General features: G+C 32.9%; 2 protein-coding genes across 2 annotated transcripts; one reads left to right on the top strand and one right to left on the bottom strand.

Annotated features, from left to right (window-relative positions):
- Positions 1 to 2,697: 2,697 nt before the first annotated feature.
- On the bottom strand, positions 2,698 to 5,453 carry LOC124537993. Its single transcript, XM_047114995.1, has 3 exons — positions 5,118 to 5,453; positions 3,745 to 3,923; positions 2,698 to 3,272 (listed from the first exon to the last, which is right to left on the bottom strand). Exons 1-3 carry the CDS (start codon positions 5,284 to 5,286, stop codon positions 2,922 to 2,924), a joined length of 699 nt encoding a protein of 232 aa, XP_046970951.1. The 5' UTR covers positions 5,287 to 5,453; the 3' UTR covers positions 2,698 to 2,921.
- A 569-nt stretch (positions 5,454 to 6,022) lies between these two features.
- Positions 6,023 to 17,043, top strand: LOC124537949 (RING finger protein 121). Its single transcript, XM_047114939.1, has 8 exons — positions 6,023 to 6,237; positions 6,409 to 6,443; positions 7,534 to 7,675; positions 9,692 to 9,846; positions 11,517 to 11,745; positions 13,026 to 13,128; positions 13,614 to 13,746; positions 16,689 to 17,043. Exons 1-8 carry the CDS (start codon positions 6,205 to 6,207, stop codon positions 16,807 to 16,809), a joined length of 951 nt encoding a protein of 316 aa, XP_046970895.1. The 5' UTR covers positions 6,023 to 6,204; the 3' UTR covers positions 16,810 to 17,043.
- Positions 17,044 to 17,657: the final 614 nt, after the last annotated feature.

Genomic DNA, 17,657 nt, shown 5'->3' with positions numbered 1-17,657 from the left:
AGAGAGAGATGGAAGAAGACTTGTGCCGTATATGCACATATGTATTAAAGTAAACATTTAGTAAAGTTACATATTCTATGACTAAAATATTTCACATCTGTGTATGTCATATTCTTTGGCATATATCATGTATAAAAGTCGAAGCATTGCATATGTAAAACAGAGTGTCTATCAAGTGCGTCACAGTCCGTATAATTGTACCGTCTCGTTAATAAATCGTGAACCAGTTAGTGACTTTCATTATCCTCTACAGTATACACAAACCCAGCTACAAACTTTTATCTATTCCCTGACGATTTTTAAAATCAAGTTCTGCCTTCTGAATGTGTTATGTAGCTCTGTTGTTGTTAGACAAACACGCTTCGCACAATTCTAAGATTTTTTCGACGTTTAGGTACCTCAATAATTTAGACTCTGTAACTCAATTAGGTATACGTGAGACAAATTGTTCAGGTCTTAACACGTTTTGACATGTCTGTTTACATATATTTCGCAGTATCTCAGGTTTTGACCTATAAACAAGGGAATAAAATTGTACAAAATGTCCAAACGTATCAGGCACTACTTCGTATTTGAACAATTAAAATTTGTATCGGATTGTCATTTTGGTAAGTCGCGCGATGAGCTATGTAGAGAGAATAATATACCAAAGTGCAGTGGCGGCCTTAGGGGGTGGCGAATAGGGCAATCGCCCGGGGCCTCGCGTTTGAAAGGGCCTCGCCTCGCGTCGAGCATTTAAACAAAAATGTTTTACTATATTTTTATTTATTTAAGACTTTTGATTTTATTCTTAATTTTCTGTATGAAAGAAACGATGACATTATCTCGGTGCTGAAATACATAATAGAAAATAAATAATAATGTAAATAATGTTTACCACACTATCGAAATAGTTCTGAGAATCATAGCCCCTACACCTGTTACGGTTGCGTCTGCTGAAAGGAGTTTTTTGAGGCTCAAAATTATTAAAACATATTTAGGAAATTCGATGACATAAGAGCGACTTTCAGCCCTTGCTATTCTGTCAATCGAAAATGATGTAGCTCATTCGTTAGATTATTGTGCTCTAATTAAAGATTTTAGTCTTAGTAAAAGCCGCAAACATCAATTTTAATATTTATCAGTGGCTAACATCTTTGTGTTTGTTAATTTTGTAAATCTCTCATTGTAAGTAAAATATTTTAAAACTCAACATTTATTTATTTTTACAACTTTAGCATTTCTTATCAAACAAAACGAATACCTACGAGGGGTGATCCAAAAGTAATGATAAGAGGGTATTTCTAGACTTCATAAAAATCAAAAAAAAATGTTTAGTTTCTTTATATACCCACTAGCTCAGGATGAAAAATCATATAAATATCATGATAATAAATATCATCATATGGTCATCATTCCTTGGAGATATAATCATTTGAATAGCGACGGTCGACAATAATTTATCAATATGGAGAAAAACGAGATAAGAGCTGTCATAAAGTACCTTTGTTTGAAGAAAATGTCTACCAAAGATATACACTGGGACTTGGTGGAAACATTAAGGGAATCTGCTCCTCCATATTCCACAGTTGCGCGCTGGGCCAAAGAATTTAAGTTGGGTAGAACATCCACAGAAGATGAACATCGCGAAGAACGGCCATCCACGCCCCTCACTGAAGACAACGTCAAAAAAGTCGACGATATCGTATTGGCAGATCGAAGAGTGACCATCAGGCATGTAGCTGAGATCACAGGGCTTTCATATGAGAGAATAAATTGCATATGAACAAGGTGTCTGCGCGCTGGGTGCCGAGAATGTTAACCGACGAGCAGAAAAACAAACGAGTCGACATTTCTAGGGCGAATCTCGAGAAGTTTCAATGCGATAAAGACATTTTTTGTTACGTTTTGTGACTATGGACGAGACCTGGATCCACCACTTTGATCCTGAAACCAAGCAACAGTGGAAGCAAGCCTCATCACCGACGCCGAAGCAATTCAAAGTGTCGTGTTCAGTGGGGAAGGTTATGGCGTCTGTTTTTAGGGACGCTGAAGGAATTATAATGGTGGAGTACTTGGAAAAGGGGGCCACTATTACGGGCTCTTATTATGCAAACCAAATAAGAAGATTGCGGGAGGGCATCAAACAAAAAAGACGTAGCAAACTGCGAGCAGGTGTGTTGTTCCATCAAGATAACGCTCCGTCTCGCAAAGCCGCAGTTTCGATGACTGCCATCCAAGAATCAGGGTTCGAAATACTCGAACACCAACCCTATTCTCCAGATTTGGCCGAAAGAAAAAGAAAAGCCGAAAGAACACCTGCGAGGCAAGAAATTTGAAAACATCAGCGAAGTAATGGCTGCAGTTGAAGAATTTTTGGAGAGTCAGAGTAAAGATTTTTTTTTTGAAAGGAATTCTTGGTTCAGAAAAAAGTTGGACCAAGTGTATTGACTTATTAGGAGACTATGTTGAAATATATTTTTTTAATAACATTATTCACATTGTTTATTATCAATTATCATTACTTTTTGATCACCCCTCGTATCAAACAACCAGACCAACTTTCGCATCACATAGATAGGTACTTTTTCGTAGGACAAAGGGCCTCGCAAAGACCTATCGCCCGGAGCCTCGCAATGGGTAAGGCCGCCACTGCCAAAGTGTAGAATTAATAAGTCTCCGTGTATCGATGGAAAAGGCAAACTCAAACAAGCAGCAGAGCATCCTGAAGTTGAATTTGACATAATTAATTATTTAGATAGTTTTCACAAATCAACAAGTAAGTCTAATGATTCAAACCCCTTTATTTGAACTCCGTTACTTAGTAAGTAAAAACCAATATGCCTCTGATCTCGCAGTTCGTCACTGGCGATTTATACTAGCATCCAAATTTAGTACTCAGTTAACCTTTCTTTGACTCCAAAATCTTCTGTCATAGCATTTCAGCCTTCAGACCCGCTTTCTAATAGTAACATAATATCACGACTCGCACATTCAGCGTCGATCTTTCTCATTGCATTAAGTTGCTCAGTAACATGTTTTCCGAAGTGCCAGTACCGACTGTCTTCTGTTTTTTTCTCTAACAAAGGATTCAAAGCTTTGACGAGATCATCCAGGATCTGTATACAGTTATTACTTTTATCAGCTTTATTTTTTATTTTCTTTCGAGGCCTGTCAGTTCTTTGACCACGCTGTCTGATACCAACAAGATCCACTTCATATTCCATCGGTGCTTCTTCTTTAACTTCTATATTTGATGTAAGATCATTAAAGTCTTCATTCAGGGTGTAATCCTAAAAAAAATCAAATAAGAATTAAATTATTATTAACTTTTTGTCACCAGGGTTTAAGAGGTATGTTGTATGTTAATGTTTTACATATAAAAGTATACATGTCAAAGTTATTAGACTTTGAAAAACTTATGTTTGGATTATAAACCCCAGTTTCAAGCAACATAAAGAGCCTACTTATAGGGTATAATTACCCACAAATACTTATGTTGAGTTTTTAGATATTATAGTGATACAAGCTCTCTTTTTTATTTTCCTATGTTCCCGATTTGTCAGAAATCCGAAAGCTGGTAAAGTTTAAAAAAACAGACAAATGAATTCCATACTAAATGAAATATGGATGTCAACACTACCATCTTTCAAACTGCTATTGAGAAATTCTCAGAAAAAAAGGTGTATATAAATAAAGGATCATATATAAATGTAAATGAGAAAAATATTAGTAATTTTGTTCATTAACAAAATACAAACTTACATAATTAACAACATCTTTCAAATTGGCTTCTCGGAGGAACTGCAGAGGTTTCCACAAAGGCCAGCAAGGCACATACACCTCTGAAGCTGACTGAGCTGTTTCTCTTGATTTATCAACTCGCCTTAAGTTGTGGTTAAATGTGCTTCGAATATTCACCCATCGGTCTCTGACAGAACGAGCTTAGAAAAAATTTTTATTTTTAAAAATATTTCTTTAAAAGCAATAGAAATATTTTGTTGTAAAGTGTATTAGACAAGTCAATAAAGCCCGTGAAGAGGTCAAGTAATTAGCAACATAATGATTTTTTGATATGTTGTTTAGGTCATTAAAATAATTAGTAATTAACAACTTTCTACAAACATTTTCATCCATACAAAAAAGGGTTTTATCACTGTTATGTAAAAAAAAAGGTTGAGATTTTAATACAAGGTAAGTTATAATTATTAAGGTATACCTACTGTCCAATTTTCAAACATTTAATATTTTTTTTCAAAAAGTTCAAATAGTCCAAATTAAAGCCTCACTAAAAAGTACTTTTAATTGGTACTACAGTAATAATAATAAGTTAAATAGAAATGTAAAATTACCAAGAAACCCATGTTTTTCTGTTGAATCATTTGAAGGAGAAAATGTACAATAGTACAATAAATATTAGTGTAAATTGGGGTATATGAGAAGTTTAAAGTTACAAATAACATTAACTTTTCTTTCAGACTATATCTATATCTAGTTTCACCCTCATAAGTTAACAGATAAATGGACCACCTAGTAGTAAGTGCTCACCAGAGCCAATAGATATTGGTGCCGCAAGAAATATTAACCATAATATCACCAAACACCCTTTGAACTAAGATTTTATGTGCCTTGTGCCAGAAGTTATAAAGGCAATCTTTTCCTTTATTATTGTTTGGAGGACGATTATCTGATGAGTACACGTCTAAACGGGCTCAGCTTGCACAAAGCCCTACCACTATGTAAATGTTTTTGTTATTTATCATGGAATCAAATAAACAAACAACAACAGCCTGTAAATTCCCACTGCTGCGCTAAAGGCCTCTCCCTTTGAGGAGAAGGTTTGGAACATATTCCAACATGCTGTTCCAATGCGGGTTGGTGGAATACACATGTAACAGAATTTCTATGAAATCTGTCACATGCAGGTTTCCTCACGATGTTTTCCTTCACCGCTGAGCACGAGACGAATTATAAAGACAAATTAAACACATGAATTAGCGGTGCTCGCCTGGGTTTGAACCCGCAATCATCAGTTAAGATGCACGCGTTCTAACCACTGGGCCATCAACTCGATCTCGACTCGCGAACTCGAATCATGGAATCATTATGAGATAAATACGTTAAAATATATTTATTACCTGTAAAGCCGCGTCCCAGTCTCGCTGCGAATTCAGCGTACGCCTTGTACTTCTGCTGAATAAGATGATTCGTATTTCCAATCGGTTTCCAAATAAATTCTTTTTGACGAACAAAATCAACTAGTTCCAACTCTAATTTACGCGTCCAGTAACACGGTTTACGCGGCATTGTTTGTAATAAAATAAAACAAAATCCAATTATGTAATATTACGACTAAACTTATTCGTGATTAGGACCAAATTACTAAAATCACAAAATACTATAGTATAATATACCCGTAATTAGTTTGTGAAAACTGGAAATAGTCAAGTTTTGACACCACTTAGTATAAACTATAAAAATGTATGAAATGCAATGTTACCCACAAAAATTTTATCTTGGGGGTAATTATAATTTTAAAAATTAACAGTTTTAAACCAATGTCATATCTTAAAAGGAATAGAGGGTAGGCAGATCTACCACGTACTTTTTAAAGTGTTCGAATGACTTCTGGATAAGTAACTGATCGTTATTCCAATTCATTAAATCAAAATAAGAATTAAAATTAAAAGATAAATCATAGCAGTAAACTTTAATAATAATGACTATAAATTATAGTCTACTGTGGCTATTATAATAATCGTTCTTCATACATTTGAGTAAATTGATGTCCGCGGGCTAAAGAAAAATTTAAAATACTTTCGTTTTGTTTTGAAATAGTTGATAGAAATTGTTTTTTCTACTTAAAGTAAAAAAAATACTTAATAAGTTATTTGTCTTTTCCATGTTAAAATAATGTTTGAAATTAGATATTTATGTTGAATAAGTTATGTTAAAAAACTATTTGCATTTCGCATTATGACAATTATGTCAACAATTGAAATGTATGACGTACGTATGTATTTATAATTTGTATACTCTGTTCACGGCTTTGACAGAACATGGCAACGGCACTTCGAAATCTTTAATTTAACTCATTGCGGTATTTGATAACGCTTATAGTTTATTGTAATATTTCAATTAAATTATGTAAATATTAAGCGATAGTCTAAGCTATTTGTAAGTGTTTATTGGGTTACATTGCTGGATTTTATAATATAAGCAAAAATGGATCTTCATCGACCGGTCGACGGTAACAAGGTATTAATTAGTTTTTCTTTTATTTCAAAACTAATTAGATAGTAAATAAATATTATAACAAAACTCCAAGCATTTTGTCCTATATATAGTATATATAATTATTCGAACTTATGAAATTTTATGTATTTATAAGGTACTCGTGTTATACATATATTTTTTTATTTTTTTCAGTCGTACGAAGAAATGACATCGGAGGAAAAATTAAGGTACGTTTGCGATCTATTTACATATAAATTGAATATGGCATAATAATAAAAATACAATTATTTTCTGATTGCCTATAATTTTTAAATTTATTGATAAAAAATGTATTAGTTTATTGTTATACCAATAAACATATTGGCCACGTAAACGACAGATTTTATTTATTTTTACAATATATTTTGATTATTTAGCTTTGTAAAATAATTTTTTGTTGCTACATTTCTTTTACATTTGTGATTTTATTTAAAATTTGAGGCTTATTGACAAACATTCATACATACTTTATGGATATATAATATTATCATAAAATTTGTTGACAATTATGATTCAGAAATGATTAAAAGTATGATTGTAATAGCAATTAGGGCTATATAGTTAATATTGTTAATCTTAGATATTTTAATAAAATTTGATTACCTACATTAATTCTTAGTATAATAATTTATCTTTTAAGTGTTTAAAATAACATTAAGTAAAAGATCAAAGACATGTGTAATCAAATGATTGATCAAGATAATTTAAAAATTTATTTTATACATATGTATAGTACGACACAACTTAGACGTAGCATCAGCGAAATTCATAAAACCAATCACATCCGAGTTAAGTATGCTATCTCAAATTATCAATATTTATTCCTTATGTGAATATGATCTTTACCCAAATGTAATAACTTATAATATCGTATGACCTAATATATTCGTCAATTTGACAAGTCAATTTCCATGCACTTTCTTTCTCAGGTTGAATTCACATGAAAATTCTATAGTGACGAATAGTGTCAAATGACACAGTAGGGAGCTATTGGTTGTATAAATTGTCAGTAATCGCATCTATTGAATTTATTGATACTAAGTTGTGTCATACTATACATACTCATAAATATCATTAAGCAGATGTTTAGTGATTCTCTTGATTAATTGCAAATTTGTAAATAATTGCAAATACATAATGTATAAGAAAACTACTAAAACTATGACAATAATTATAACAATTGTCATCCTTATTCTTACACAGTATCATAACACTACATACTTATTTACTTGAGAAACACTGTCTATCTATTGATGTGTGTAAAATGTTTGCTTACAGATATGATCATCAGAAGCTGCATGAGATGCACAAGGGTCACGACTCTATGCATATGACAATGGTGATCATCCTTATTGTGACGCTTGTCGTGGCTCACTTAGTAGTATCGGAATGGAAGAATTTACATTACAGATCGTATGCAGTGAGTTATTATATCTATTCTAATATTATAAATGCGAAAGAAACTGTCGTCTGTCTCTCTCTTGCTTCTTCAATATCAAACCATTCCACCAAATTTGATACATAGTAAGCTGAAGTTCTTTGTAATGCCAAACACCTGACAATCAACCCCTTAACCTCGAGCGAAGCCATATGCAACGACTAGTACTTAATAATTGTCAATACTTCTCTACTCTTATATATCTTTCCTACTAAAGTAACATAGAATAAAAATGGTATCTATTCATTTTAATTCCTTAATAATATTAATAAGCAATATTCTATTTTCTATCAATATAAGTTTACTTTAGTAGTCTTGTATGTAACAACAATTAGAGTACGAACAAATGTGGTTTTTAACAAAAATGGTTTTCCGGCCAGAATTCCGGCCGTGGCTTTAGTTTCGGCCGAAACCAAAACCGAAACTCAGGTAGTCAAATATAAAATTCCTTTAAATACTAAAATTTGGTGCATTTTATCCATTATTCTGTATTTATTAGGACAGGAAATAGAAACACGGTATATTAAGTTGGTTGTAATTTAATATAATATTGAAATATGAATACTATTTTTATAGTTATTAAATACTAAGTATTGGTATTTTAAAATCTTATGAATTAATACTTTGATTTGCTTATATGCTGATACTTTTGTCGAAGTACTTCGGAATTGGAGATTTTCTCTTTGCGACATTTTAGTCTAAACAAAAAAAAAAAAAACTGTAATAATAAACGAATATATCAAAAATACATCAATAGATCATCAGAATGGAAAACAAATCTTGAAATAAGTTTACCTATACAACGAAATGTAATGAACGGTGCGCGACAATTACCGGAAAGAGTCGCCAGCGGCCGCCAAAGCTTTGCCGCGAGAAACGAAGTTAGGCGAGCGTGCACGACTCCGATCCTCCCGATATCAGTTTCGGTTTCGCCAAAAGTTACGGCCCATTTTAGCTGAAACCGAAACTGCCGCCGAAACTTGATCCTTGGCCGAAACTCGGCCGAAACCGATTTTTCGTTTGTTTTAATAATAATATAAATGCGTAGAATTTCATATATATAATATTAATATTAGTAATGCATTATGTCAGAATTCCTTATAATATAATTCCATAGAATACATGGATTTTAACTAAAGGCTCAACGTGTCTCTTAGCTTATGTATTCAATCTTTTTATGTATTATCTTGTCAATGTTGATGGAGTAAATGGCTCAGGACAGAATTGCATTTTTAAAACTATTTACAAATGTTTATCTCTAAGATACTGGACAATTAATTGGAATAAACTCCAAATGATACTTGAACGGAGAGGAAGCCTAGGTGGAATGTTGCTTTCAGATATGCCTAAAAGAAAAAAAAATATTTATGTTATTACAGTCTTATGTGTTAGATAGATCTATTCACTCGACATTCATCAATCTCACTAAGGCGCGCCCCTCCACGCCGAATTTAAGCCAATTAAGAGTAGAGACAGCAAAAAAATTGGATAACATTTCTTAAGTTTGTTTTTATTTAATGCCGTCATGGGTGATTGGGTCTAAATTTATTTTAAGAGTGAGGAGGATGATAGGCCAGGGCTCTGTAACTTACTGGAGCATTATTAGTGCTGTTATTTGTTTTCACGAAACACACCAATATGTAAATGGATTATTCTGCCATTGTGCTTATTACAACAACAGCCTGTAAATTCCCTCTGCTGGGCTAAAGGCCTCCTCTCCCTTTGAGGAGAAGGTTTGGAACATATTCCGCCACACTGTCCCAATGCGGGTTGGTGGAATACACATGTGGCAGAATTTCTATGAAATTTGTCACACGCAGGTTTCCTCACGATGTTTTCCTTAACCGCTGAGAACGAGATGAATTATAAAGACAAATTAAGCACATGAATCAGCGGTGCTTGCCTGGGTTTGAACCCGCAATCATCGGTTAAGATGCTCGCGTTCTAACCACTGGGCCATCTCGACTCTGTGCTTATTACAGTTTGTTTTTATTCCAGCTGTTTACGATGATATCGATGTGGTCGATACCTCTGCTGATGAGCATCAGCAACCACTGGACGAGGTTCATCGTTGTGTGGACGGTGTTCACGCTGCTGACGGCCATTGTCATTTGGAAGTCATCCCAGAAGCCCATGTCTGTCACTACGCCGAGGTTTATGATATGATTTTTTTATGAAAGTGGTGGAGGATAGTAGTTTTATAAATCAAAACTCAGTTCGTTTGGATATAAATACTTTTCAATCAACAAATCAACAACAGCCTGTAAATTCCCACTACTGGGCTAAAGATCTCCTCTCCGTTTAAGGAGAAGGTTTGGAACATATTCCACCACGCTGTTCCAATGCGGGTTGGTGGAATACACATGTGGCAGAATTTTTATGAAATTTGTCACATGCAGGTTTCCTCACGATGTTTTCCTTCACCGCTGAGTACGAGATGAATTATAAACACAAATTAAGCACATATGTATAGTGGTGCTTGCCAGGGTTTGAACTCGCGATCATCGGTTAAGATGCACGCGTTCTAACCACTGGGCCATCTCAGCTCTTTGATCTAAAATAAATACTTTTATTTTAACATAATAGGTTCACCATGCACATTCCCAGTTGTACAATCAATCACCCTTAATTTTTAAGATAATCCCGGTAAACCCGGATTCTGAGACCGCTCTTCCGATTTCTTTTTATTCCTCCTGTTACCTCACAATCATCACTTTGATAAAATCAGTGATAATCATTGTATGTGCACTAGGAGTAAGAATAAGCTTATAACGCCAAGTTTCCGACTCCGCTAAGTCAATAAATCCTTCTTGGGGCAAGGTATCCGTTTCTATAATAAAATTCCGCAGACATTTTTAACTTTGCCGTTTAGTTAATTTAAATCGTTTGTAAAAATACTTTGGTAGAAAAAGCATATTATTCGATACAAGATTTTATAGATGATAAAAAAGCGTGGAGTTAATACCTGTTGACTTCCAAGCAGGATACATTAATTTAAATAATTGTATTTAATTAACATGACTTTGTATTTTTTAAATGTTAAAAAAGAGTAACTACTGAATTTCTTGCCGGTTCTTCTCGGTAGAATCTACATTCCGAACCGGTGGTAGCTTCACTTAATTGTAAAATGACGATTCAAAAGTGCTTATAAAAGCCTACTTGAATAAAGTAAAAAAAAAAAAAAAAATGTGTCCAATCACTCTATGGTCAGCCGAGGTCAGTCAGCTTTCTTAACCAGCCAACCACGATGCAAGAGTGTTACCATCTCTAAATCAGAATAACAAAAATAAAAATCATCATTGTAGCTTCAAGGTCTAGAATATTCCGCCTTAAAGAAAATAAATTAAAGATGCAAGGGGCCATTCATTTATTAAGTCAGACTATTTTCACTACTTTTTGACCCTCTCCCCCCCTATGATAAGAAAAAATAAGAATAGGAACCCCTGTAAAATATTTATTACGTAAGAACTGAAAAAGAATAAATGAATAAATGTAAAGTAACAACTTTTTGAAACTTTTAGAACTTATTACAAACAACTGTTTGTAATAGGTTCTAAAGGTACGCAGTTTCTTATAATATTTTAACTTTGCGTATTTTTTTTATTTTAGTAAGAAATATCGAAACTCCTTCTCAGGGGGGTAAGAAAACAAAAGACATGGTCGACCCCTCTCCCCCCTAGATCGTCTAACGTAATAAATGAATGGCCTCTAATGCTGAGAAGTACTTAATGAAATTTTGTAATAAGCTAAACTAAACTAATTGGTGATCTTTAACTTGTAGAATTTATCGATATGAAACTCATATATTAATTACTTTTTTCAGATTGGTGTACAAGTGGTTCTACCTAATATATAAAGTGAGCTGTTTCTTCGGTGTGTTCGGCTACATAGTCATGATGATGACCTTCATGAACATCAATTCCATATTCAATCACAAGCCTCAAGTGTGGATGGATGTCGGGCTCATGTCACTGTTCTACGGACTGTACTTTGGTGTGCTGGGCCGGGATGTTGCTGAATACTGTACTGACAAAATGGCCGCTTCTATAGGGGTAAAGATTATTTTATTATACTACTATGCAATACTGATACTAAATATACTACAACAACAACAACAGCCTGTAAATTCCCACTGCGGGGCTAAAGGCTTCCTCTCCCTTTGAGGAGAAGGTTTGGAACTTATTCCACCACATTGTTCCAATGCGGGTTGGTGGAATAGACATGTGGCAGAATTTCTATGAAATTTGTCATATGCAGGTTTCCTCACGATGTTTTCCTTCACCGCTGAGCACGAGATGAATTATAAAGACAAATTAAGCACATGAATCAGCGGTGCTTGCCTGGGTTTGAACCCGCAATCATCGGTTAAGATGCACGCGTTCTAACCACTGGGCCATCTCGACTCAATAATATACTACAGAATAGGCTATTAGACAATGCGAATAATAAATTGTGAATTATTGTAATCAGTGTATATTATGAGTTTCAAAATGTTAATTTCCTAACGAAACTTGAAAATAATACTTGATTTATTCAAGTAGCGTTTTCGCGCGTTATTTAAATATGAAATTTTTTATTTAATTAATTTGATATTTTTCGGCAAATATGTACTAGAAATGAAAAAAAAACAACTTTTACTGGGTTCCTTAACCTCTACTAAATAATATAAAATGGATTTTAAAAACCAGTAAAATAGCCCATTTTTTTATTTAAAAATTCACATTACAAACTTCTAAAATTATCAGTGTTACTTTACATTATCCATTTATCATTTACAAAAAAACCTCCCTCTCGAATCACCGTATCTATTAAAGAAAAAAACTGCATCAAAATCCGTTGCTTTGTTTTAAAGATTAAAGCATTCAAAGGGATACAGGGACAGAGAAAGCAACTTTGTTTTATACTATGTAAAGAAGTAAAACTAAAAATGTGCTAACTACTTGATTTAATTGGTTGTTATCATTTTATAATAATATTTATATAATATAATTTAACTTTGCCCTTTCGTAAATTCAAATCGTTTATAAAAAATACATTGGAAAAAAAGGCGTATTACTCGATACAAGATTTTGTAGATGATAAAAAAGCGTGGAATTAATAGCTGTTGACTTCCACGCATGATATATTAATTTAAATAATTATATTAACTAACATGACTGTATTTTTTAAATGTTGAAAAAGAGTAGCTACTGAGTTTGTTGCCGGTTCTTCTCGGTAGAATCTACTTTCCGAACCGGTGGTAGCTTCACTTAATTGTTAATTGACGATTAAAAAGTGCTTGTAAAAGCCCACTTGAATAAAGTTTATTATGATTTGATTCTTCCTGTTTCAGTATTACACAAAGGAAGGGATGCCAACTCGACACTTGGAGAGCAATGTGTGTGCTGTCTGCGGCAATAAGTTATTGGTTGATGTTAATGAGGAAGGTGTATTAGGTATGTATCTTTACATAGTATAAAATAAAGTCGCTTACCGCTGTCTCAAAAAAATCAAAATCAAAATAATCTTTATTCAAGTGGGCTTTTACAAGCACTTTTGAATCGTCAATTTACAATTAAGTGAAGCTACCACCGGTTCGGAGAGTAATCAGTCCTTATGTATGCTTAGCTCTTTAAAATTAAACAAGGGATTTTGATGTGGTTGTTTTAATACATAGGGTGGTTTTAGAGGAAGGTTTTTGTATATAATGCATAGGCAATATAGTAAAGTAAGTAGCTAAAATATTTGGGTTATGGAAAATCATAAGTAACGACAGTACCACAAACAGCCAGACCCAAGACAACATGGAAAAATAATAAACTTTTTCTGCATTGACTTGGCCTGGAATTGAACTCAGAACCGTACCCTTGAAAACCGGTGGACACACAACTCGACCACAGAGGTCATCGAATAACTTATTAACATGTGATCTTAATTGCAGAGAATACATATAAACTGACCTGTAGTCACGTTTTCCATGAGTTCTGTATCCGGGGCTGGTGCATCGTTGGCAAGAAGCAGACCTGTCCGTACTGCAAGGAGAAAGTGGATCTCAAGAGGATGTTTACTAACCCGTATCCTTTGTAATAATAACTAGATATAACATGACAAGTGACATAAATAAGATTATCAAATAACAGTGCAACCTCGATATATTATTGTAAGTTAACAAGTAATTTTTTTTTTTTAATATATGGCTTTTATTTGTGCCAAGAAGACACGATGGAGATTGAACGGTGCGGTCGAGATTGCAGGCTTAAAATAATTTTAAGGGCACAATAGTAGTAGACTCTATTAACCCATAACCTAAAACAATACAATAATATATAAATAATTAGATAAACATATTACAATATTATTAAGACAACAAATAAGAACGATCACAAAAATATTTACAACTTAATTTTATTACGCTCAACATATTTACATAAAAATTTACAAAGTGCACTAAACATTTATTATATCAAGTAATTCGTTGAACTGAGGTTTGTTATTTTAAGGTTGGTTGGTCAAAATTTCGTTATAGAGGTAAAAAAATAGTTTTATGTACCTCAACATTACGTATTATGGAACATATTGTGAGGAAGGCTTTGAGCATGGATGTGGATGGATATATAGGTAGAGGACGACCAAGGAAACGATGGATGGACTGTATGAAAGACGATATGGTTAGAAGGAATGTTACTTGTGAGATGACGTCTGATAGATAAGTATGGAAGGAGAAGACATGCTGTGCTAACCCCAAATAAAATTGGGATAAGGGCAGGAGGATGATTATGATTACTTATTCATCTTGTTATAGCGAACATATATGTATTTTCTATTAAAAAACATTCAAGTAGGTAACAAAACATTTATTTACATTAATAATTAAAATTAAATTCAGTAAAATCCGTCATAGTAGGTTCATATCTTAAAAGGAACTATACAAAGGTTTTGAATTGACAATATTTGTTAATTAGAGTTATTTATATGTTTTCTTGATAGTTGAAAATTCGTTATAAAGGGGTTATGTTGTGTTCGTAATGTAAAGGTATATTTTTCATTGACTCTTAATGGACAATTCAAGGGGATTACGAAAAATTTGTTAAATATATTGAGGTATGGTATATTAAGGTTGCACTGTATTTCCTAATTCTTGTTTATATAATTATCCCCGTCTCTTAATAACCTGCCTGCCTTCAAACGAGTAAAGAGTTATCTTGCGGGTCGGCATGGCGAAGGTGACTAGTGTAGCTCATTCTTGCTGACTGTAATGGTCGTCTTCGCGTTTGGACTCCACTTCCACTTACCATCAGGTGGAGTGGAGACATATGGCTATATATGATAATATATGCCTACCCGGATAATATAACAAAAATGCCGACAATAACAGGTTATTATCGGCATTATAAATAATCGTCAATTTATTATTAAGATTAAGGCGAGTCACTAGTCGTTGCTCACAAGAATTAAACGACAAAAGTGAGAACAATTAAAACAGATATATTGTAGGTTTTCTTAAAACAATAGTACTAATTATTTCATCATTATTAATGTAATTTAAATCAATATATTTGGAAATATCCAGTTTCAAATTTATCAGAAAACTATACTCCAGCCACATTCGATCTGGAATTTTAGTAAACAAACCATGTGTCATCATAATTAGGGTTGATACACTCTTAATAAAAAATAATTATTATTATAATTACAACTATATTCATTATAACACAATTTCCTGTTTAAACACAAAAAATTTAATTTAATATAGAATTCAAAAATTTTATTTAGCCGGTCAATACATAATTTATATGAAAATTAGCTTAAAATAAAAGTTTAAAAAATTTTAATTACCACTATAATACTACTACAAAACTAACAACCCTATATTTTAATACTGACGTAAAGAAATCGCAGGTTTGTAACATTTGGATGTTTTTTTAAGATTTAGGAAGGTATATAATGGCGATACAGGATCTTCCTAATTTGTGGAGAATATTTTTAGTCGTATTATAATGGTAGTATAACCACAACAGGTTGAGAATGTTAACATTACACACAACGTTTCATTACACATAGATTAAAAAAAAGATATCTTGTTTTGGCTAGCATAAATATAGCACTAAAATCACTGTTTCAAATTAATCTTAATGAGTCCTGTCGTTGGGGAGGCGATAGATAAAGTTAATAAAGCGAGTTATGTAACTACGAGGTAATTTCTGATATAATTTTAAAATTGGAGGTATTATTTTTGAGATCTACATTATTCCAGATGATCATAAGTGTTATAATTATAACCAAGAATGCGCTTAGTCCTTTGCCTTTAATATTTTATTATTAATCATCAAATTTAATTTTTATTAACATCAAAAATAATTGTTGTACATATTTCTAAAAATGTTTTGAGTATCTGCCTGACGTTGGTTGCTAAGCAACGCTTTGTTATTAAACATTCCACATCGAATTTGGCTGGAGTATAGTAGTTATATCCTACTACTATTATAAAGGCGAAAGTTTGTATGTATGGATGTTTGTTACTCTTTCACGTAAAAACTACTGAATGGATTTGAATGAAACTTTACCACAATATAGCTTATACATCAGAATAACACATAGGCTACAATTTTTGAGGTTTCTAATGTGAGGTCGTAAAAAAAACACATTTTTTTGCGCTTACATTGCAAACGCTGACTGAATCCTACAAGATAGACCAAAACAATGTACTACAGTATTGTACAACTTAAAAAGGTCTACAAAAAAGTCCGTGATGGTATATGTTTATCTCTTAGGAATAATCCACAATAACCATTTTTTATCCTTTACTTCTTCTTTCCTTTCTTTTGTACGAGAAATAATGGCTTATTTACGAAGCGATTTTAAGCGATTACTAGACTAGACGGGACGAACCTGAGGTCCACGCGAACGAAGTCGCGGGCAAAAGCTAGTTAATTTATAAAATAATGGTTAAAAAATGTACTTGTGATTATGTAGTTTTTATGAACAATAATTAAACGATTCCTGAACGTAATGTCAGATGGGACAGACCACATATACTCTATGGACAACTGCTGGATTGGATCAGATGGGTGATCGCCTGGCAACCACTGGTTCTCTTCCTCTCTCAAGGCATCAACTGGCTCTTTGGACTTGAATAACCAGGCTGATTTAAAGGATTCTCTCGCTATGTGGACACTCAGATGTTCTTGTATTTGAATGTGTTGTGGGATTTTAAAGACGGTAGCGTTACCAGTTGAGCTACCAGCTCCTTAAAGTGTTTGTGACATATATGAAGTATGACCAAGATAATACCGGTATGTTATTAATTATTTTTTGACATTAATGTGACGTCATTTTAACATCTTACATAATGTAAATTAATGGTTTTTTTTTTGTTTCTAAAGTTTTTTATGTTTGAATGGATTTCTGCTCTGATATATAGAAGCGAAAATTATTATTGAAACGATCAATCTTGCCTTGTAGTTAATAATTGTAAAAATACATTAAATACTTTTTTCGATTCGCACAGATTAAAAAGAAACAATTTGTAATGTATTTCTTTCGCTTGTAATGTTGTGATTTGTATGTACACTTTACTGGTGTTAAAGTTTCTTATCAGCAGACTGTGCATCATTGACTACTATTCAATTATTTAAAAAAAAAAAGATTATATTTCCGGTATCTTACTATTGCCCAAATATATTATCTGTAATGTATGAGCGTGGAAAACAGGGGTTACAATCAGGGATCAGATATTGTTAACCCGGGTTGAGTGTGGGTATGTATCCTATGACTACCAGTAATCCTTCATACCGCAGCTCTTAAGTAATAATATGAATGCAGCTTTGTATCCAGACATACTCTGGGATATGTATTCGGTATGGATTGTATAAAATGTAAATATTTTCTAATATCTTCCAATAGAAATGTTTTCAAACAACTATTTTAATGTTTGTGTCTCGAAGTATTAAAAAACTACGTTATTATTATTTTTATTTATAATTAT

Source organism: Vanessa cardui, chromosome 19, assembly GCF_905220365.1.
Source record: "Vanessa cardui chromosome 19, ilVanCard2.1, whole genome shotgun sequence".
NCBI classification, from domain to species: Eukaryota; Metazoa; Arthropoda; class Insecta; order Lepidoptera; family Nymphalidae; genus Vanessa; species Vanessa cardui.
This window is presented reverse-complemented; position numbering and strand designations above follow the sequence as displayed.